A 5,895-nucleotide genomic window follows, 5' to 3' on the forward strand; every position below is an offset into this window, starting at 1 on the left:
ACATGGATGCAGAGGGTGCCATGGAGGTGGGACTCAGGGCACTGGTTATGTGGGGAACATGGACACTGTGCACTGTTCACCAATAAAGCACACGTACACAATAAGCAATGTCCAGTCATGTGAATTCTCTTGACACAACGGGTGTATTGAACATTAAGAATATTGAATGTGCCGAAACCCTCTACCCCACACACCCTCTCTCCCCTACCCCCACAACTCCCCACACACCCTCTCCCTCCTCCCCTCCCCCCATAACTCCCCCACACATGGTGTGCACTTCCATGCACCATTAGTCGGAAATAGTTTAGAATGGCAGGCTGCACCTACATCCCATGTTCACTGGCAACATCGGGTGGCCCCATGTCCGACCTGCGCAAGTTCCGCGCGGATCTACGCAGGGGGCTGGTCTGTGTGGAGATGGCATTCAAGGAGGTGCCTGGTTGGTCAATCACCTGTGCGGGACGCAGGGCCTCCAAGGCATCCGCCATTCGGGTGAGGACCTGCCTCACAGCTGCCAATTCATCGCATATGCGTGTTGAACTTGATTCAATAGCACCTTTGAGGGACGTTGCATATTCCCGGAACTCCTCCCTCACCCGGGCACCTTCACTGATGTGCTGGGTCACCAGCGCTGTCAGCTCCTCTTGGCGCTGCTGGATGAGTGTGATGCCCTCTTGCCTGTCCCTGACACTGGTGGTTGTCGAAGCAGCATGCGACAAGGGTGCTGCATCATGCATGCTCCCCGTGGGGCTGAAGCTCCCTGGCCATGACTCAACAGCAGACATCTCATGGCTGCTGGCATTGTGTGTGCTGGGTGGGGAGAGGTCGGGTGTCGTACTGTGTGCATCACCATCCGACAGGGGTGCCGTGGCAGCTGCTTCTCCGACTGTACTGCTGGCAGTGGACACAGAGCCTTCAGCCACTGGCTCCTGTGTGGTGGTGGTTGATGTAGGTGTTGTGGTGGTGACCCTTTCGCGCATCGGTGCAGTAGCTTCCTGTATTGTTTTGGGCTTGTGTGCAATTCCAGGTTTCACTGTGCCCCTTGATGTTGAGGGCCTATTTGCTCCCTCCGTACCCCTGGCCTTCTTCACAGGTGTTGTGGGCTGCTCCGTGGGGTCCTGAGCCTCACTGTCAGATTGTGTGCCTGTGGGGGACCAAGAGAGGGACAGCATCAGTGATGCGTCTACTTGCATCATGCATGTATTGGGGTTGCTGCAGTTCTATGGATTGGCAGGTATTTGCCGTTGGAGTTGTGACATACAGGTTGCTTGCCATATGGGTGGGTCATGCAGGTATATGTCTGGGTGACACATGTATGAGGTGCAGCATGCATGTGGATGTGATGGTGCTGTGCACTTCCTGTAGGCAGGGTTGGTTACATGTGTGTGGTGGCCCCAGCATTGGATCATTTCACTGTCAGTTTTGGGGGACATCTTCATGCTTTGCATTACAGTGGTTTCTTAGGCCACTTACCTCCATCAGCCGATGACGGCACTCCACGCTCCATATCCCCCACTCCCTCGATTGCCTCCATTCCAATTGTGCTCACACATGTCTCCTCCCAGCGAGTCATCTTAATGGGTGAGGCACCTCCGCCACCTGTTGCCATGCCCTGGCTACGATTTGCTGCAAGGATGTTCCAGACGCGTAGTCGCAGGTCATCCCAGTGCTTGCGCACGTCCTTTATCGTGCGTGGGGTTGTGCCAACCGCACTCACTTTGCACGCCACCTCCTCCCAGATCTCTTTCTTACGCAACTGTGCAGGTCGACGCAGACCAGCACCAAACACAACCTCACCATTTTCAGCCAGGGTGTCCGCAAGCATGTTCAGCTCTTCTTCAGAGAAGCACACCTTGCGCAGGCGCGCAGCTCCTTTTTTCAGGGCCTTGGGCATGGTGATGTGGTGACGTGGTTGTATGTGCAGTTGGGCCAGCTGTTCTGCTGATGCAGGTCCTATGTATGGAGGATTGCAATGGATTATGTTTTTCAAGATGGCCGCCGTTGCATTTCCCGTTCTGGCGCGATGAAGCTATTTCCGTTTCTGGCATTAACGTGCTAACTATTGCCGGGTACGCTATTTCTGGTCCCCACTATTTACGGGACCGCTACTTAGTGGTAGGCGGAGGAGGTGTTTACGCTTAGCGTGCTGCCGGTAAGGGGTTTTTGGGCCCTTACCAGGTAGGCGGTGCGGGACGTTACCGGCATGGTGGTAAGCGCGTGGTTGACCACTCGTAATCGGGCGCTAATTGTACCATGGTTGGGACTCGGACACGTTATTGCTGCCATGCCGGTAAAGTGCCGACTTTACCGTGAAGGTTGTAATGAGGCCCAATGTCTGCTTTTAAAACTGCGACACTCTGAACTGAGGCCTTCCTGCTAATGTCCAACCTGCTTTAATACGTTTAGTGGAAACATCCATAATCTTCTCATTCCTATGTATGTATATGTTTCCGCTTGCCGCAGTCTACTTTACTATAAGCTTAGAGCTAGCTTCACGATTACTTTGCTTCTTGCGTTTCTTCTGCATCTGTACACGTGTAAAATGATTTAATACCTTCATCCGTTTCTGTGACATAAGTTTCTACACCTTGATCCCAAGATGTCACTTATCCTTATTGCTTTCTTGATGCCTTATAGAATATTCTCTGATCAGTGCATCTTGTTATGTGCTTCATCTTCAGCTCCATATAACATATATTTTGGCAGTGGCTGGTAACACTACCATTCATCCTGGCCGTTTATTGGTTCTGCTTCTTCAGGGATCTCGTTCAAATGGCCATCATATTTCTTGGTATGCAAATATGGTTTTCTCAATGGGTACCTTGACTCCTATATTCTCTTAGGTATTGGTCCTTTCACCGGGACTGGACTGAGTCCATATTCTGCTCTTTGTCGATTCAGCTGTTCTGTGTATGTGTCATACTTTGGTTTCCAGCATACAGGTAAAAGGGGTGGGTCGATTGAGGTGGGGGTACTTGGCTCCTTCTCTACAACTGTCTTATTGATTCACAGGCAATGTTTGCGGGGTAACTTAAAATACATTTTCTTGCAGATTGTTTGTAAGTGGGGGAGCGGGTATGTTCCATACTGGGGAGATGGGTGAGCTTACGTGTTTACACCCTGGCTCGACTGCAACATTTCTCCCAAACAAATACGGGCCACGTCCCTAGATGCAGGGATGATGATGCTGGCTATTTTCGTATGGTGTGGAGTTGCCCAAGGCTTTGTGGGTACTGGGAAGAGGTATGTGCTATGCTCACTGATATGACCAACAGTAGATTGGAGGCTACTCCCATGTTTTGCCTATGGCGTAAGCTTGTTAGTTTATGGTTGTTGCTTGCGGTGAGATGTCTACTGCTACACTGGCATAGACCCACTGTCCCATCATCTGAGCAGTGGCTGCGGGCCGTCACCTGGGCCAGTGACACAAAGGACCAATTGGCGTTTCTGCCGCCGGTGGCTAACCGCCGAAACATATATGGCAGCCCTTCTGTTAAAGAAAGAAAAAAGGAAGGAAAGAAAGAAGAAAGGAAAAAAGACAGGGAAAGAGGAGGAAATGGGAAGCAAGGAAGGAAGGAAGGAAGGAAGGAAGGAAGGAAGGAAGGAAGGAAGGAAGGAAGGAAGGAAGGAAGGAAGGAAGGAAGGAAGGAAGGAAGGAAGGAAGGAAGGAAGGAAGGAAGGAAGGAAGGGAGGGTCATGTTGATGTCTCCATGGACACGGGAGGTGGATGGTTGGGAGAAGGGAAGTGACGGAGTAAAGAGGGATGTGATGGGCAGGGGGGCGGGGGAAGGGGCAGAGTTTGTTAGAGGTGAATAAAGTAAGATGTTGCTACAGCATTCCGTGTCCCTGTCTATTTGGAGGTGCGTTACCCTGTGTGCCAGGCTCACCCATGGCCTTCACACTGGCGAAGAGGCGGGCAGCCTGGTGGCTGACGCAGCACGGAGGGAAGACTGCGAGGGTGGTCGCCTGGAGGCGGCTCGCTGCAGCGGTGCAGGAGCACTGAAGGGGCTGTGTCCTCAGGCGTGAGTGAGAGTGACGGAAAAGGGGAGCTGCGCAGATGGAGCCACACGTGCAGCGGGTAGCTGCACCTGCATCCCAGGGCCGCGGCGGTGACTGTGAGCGGCCGCGCACAGCAGTTGAGGAGGCATGAGGCCCCAAGCATGCCAGGGCTGCAGTGGTGAACGGGAAAGGCTGCGCACATCAACCCAGAGAGGCGGAGGGCCTCCAAACACGCGGTAAGCCACTGGCCAGGCCCCGCCCATGTGTATGAATAAAAAAGACAAAAGACACACGGCAGATGGTGTTCGTACCTGCAGAAGGCGGCCATCGTGCCTGTGGAAGAGTCCACAAGGAATTGGTGCGCTTATCCGAGGCCCTACAAGAGGGGAGGCGCACAGGGGCAGAGGGCCCCACCCAAATTGACTTCCACATCAGATGGTGCTCATGCCTAGGAGAGGCAGCCATCTGAGCAGGGTGTGAACCTGCAGGGGTTACACTCCCCAGGGACAATCTATTCCTTCTCCAGCAAGAGGCAAGGAAGGCACCAGTGAAGCAAATACCCTGACACCATCCGACAGCAACCAATGTCTGGTCAAGAGGACAACCAAGGGGCACCACCTCAGGGCAACGGTCCTCCGGCACCATGTCCGCAAGTGACAGTCCAAGCACCATATCGACTGCCAGACACATTGGGAGCTCAAATGCCAGGCACATTTGACGTCACAGACACCAGCAATATGGGTCCCAGGTGGACCAAATGGATTAGAGACTTCGACTTGTACATGGGGGCTACCGGACCCATTGCAGATGCACGACAAATATGCCTATTGAAGCTCGCAGTGGGCTCCGCCACCCGTGATTTTATCGGTGAAATGCCCCCTGACTCCATTGACTCCATTCAGGACCTGAAAGACGCGTTGGCAGCATACTTCACCCCACATACCAATGTCGATTACGAGAGGCATCTTTTCCATATCACCAAGCAAATTAAGGGTGAGACCATGGACGCATATGTAATGCGTCTGCGAATGAAATTGAAACATTGTGACTTTGCCAACTACTCCAACAATGAGGCCCTACTGTCTCAGATCATAGCAGGGTGTGAGTCGCAGACGTTCAGGAGGAAACTTCTACAAAAGGCCCGCACACTGGAAGAGATACTAGCACTGGCTCGAGGTGAAAGGGCAATAGACTCTCAGGTGGAGAGCTTTGGCAACACCACACCTGGCGAAAGCATTCACAGACTCCAGCTAGAGAGAAAGTCGGAGGAACTCTTCTGCTACAAGTACGGATTTGAATACCCCCATGATGGCACCTGCAGGAAGGTCACTTAAAATCGGTCTGTAGGCTCTTTCGCAACAAAGGGAGAGACCGAACTAGAGACTCGCCACTCAAATCCAAAGTAAAAAGCCGTGCACATCCCAATGCAAACCCTCAGGGGCCGTCAAGTCAAACACTCCCAGAACAAAGGGAAAGAGACTCGGGGGAGGACAGACAACAGAGAGAGAGAAGAGAGAGAAGAAGGCACGTCATGCGCGCAAGACCAGAGTGCAGGTCAAGGCGCCATGTGCGTTACCTAGTGGAACAATCTCCAACAGACTCAGACCCCAGCTCATCGGGGAGTGACCAGAAAAAGAAAGCATACGTGTATGCATTAGGAAACCCCAACGCCACGGCACACAGCCCCACCTTGATCATCAAACTGAATGAGCAACCAACCAAATTTCTCATCGATACAGGGGCTAAGGGTGAATGTGGTCAGCGAGAACAGTTTCAAAGAACTACCACAAAAACCAAATATACGCCCCGCAACAGTGGACATATACGCCTACGGTGTCAAGGCACCCCTCAAATGCCTGGGACAAATTGATGGTGGACACGAGAAGAAGATACCCA

At 52.5% G+C, this 5,895-nt stretch overlaps 1 protein-coding gene across 1 annotated transcript; it reads right to left on the reverse strand.

The window, feature by feature from the left end:
• Nucleotides 1–323: 323 nt before the first annotated feature.
• On the reverse strand, nt 324–1,894 carry LOC138525899 (myb-related transcription factor, partner of profilin-like). The gene is made up of 2 exons (XM_069636187.1): nt 1,474–1,894; nt 324–1,144 (listed from the first exon to the last, which is right to left on the reverse strand). Exons 1-2 carry the CDS (start codon nt 1,892–1,894, stop codon nt 324–326), a joined length of 1,242 nt encoding a protein of 413 aa, XP_069492288.1.
• Nucleotides 1,895–5,895: the final 4,001 nt, after the last annotated feature.

This window comes from Ambystoma mexicanum, chromosome 7p (assembly GCF_040938575.1).
Source record: "Ambystoma mexicanum isolate Mex_15411 chromosome 7p, UKY_AmexF1_1, whole genome shotgun sequence".
Taxonomy (NCBI): domain Eukaryota; kingdom Metazoa; phylum Chordata; class Amphibia; order Caudata; family Ambystomatidae; genus Ambystoma; species Ambystoma mexicanum.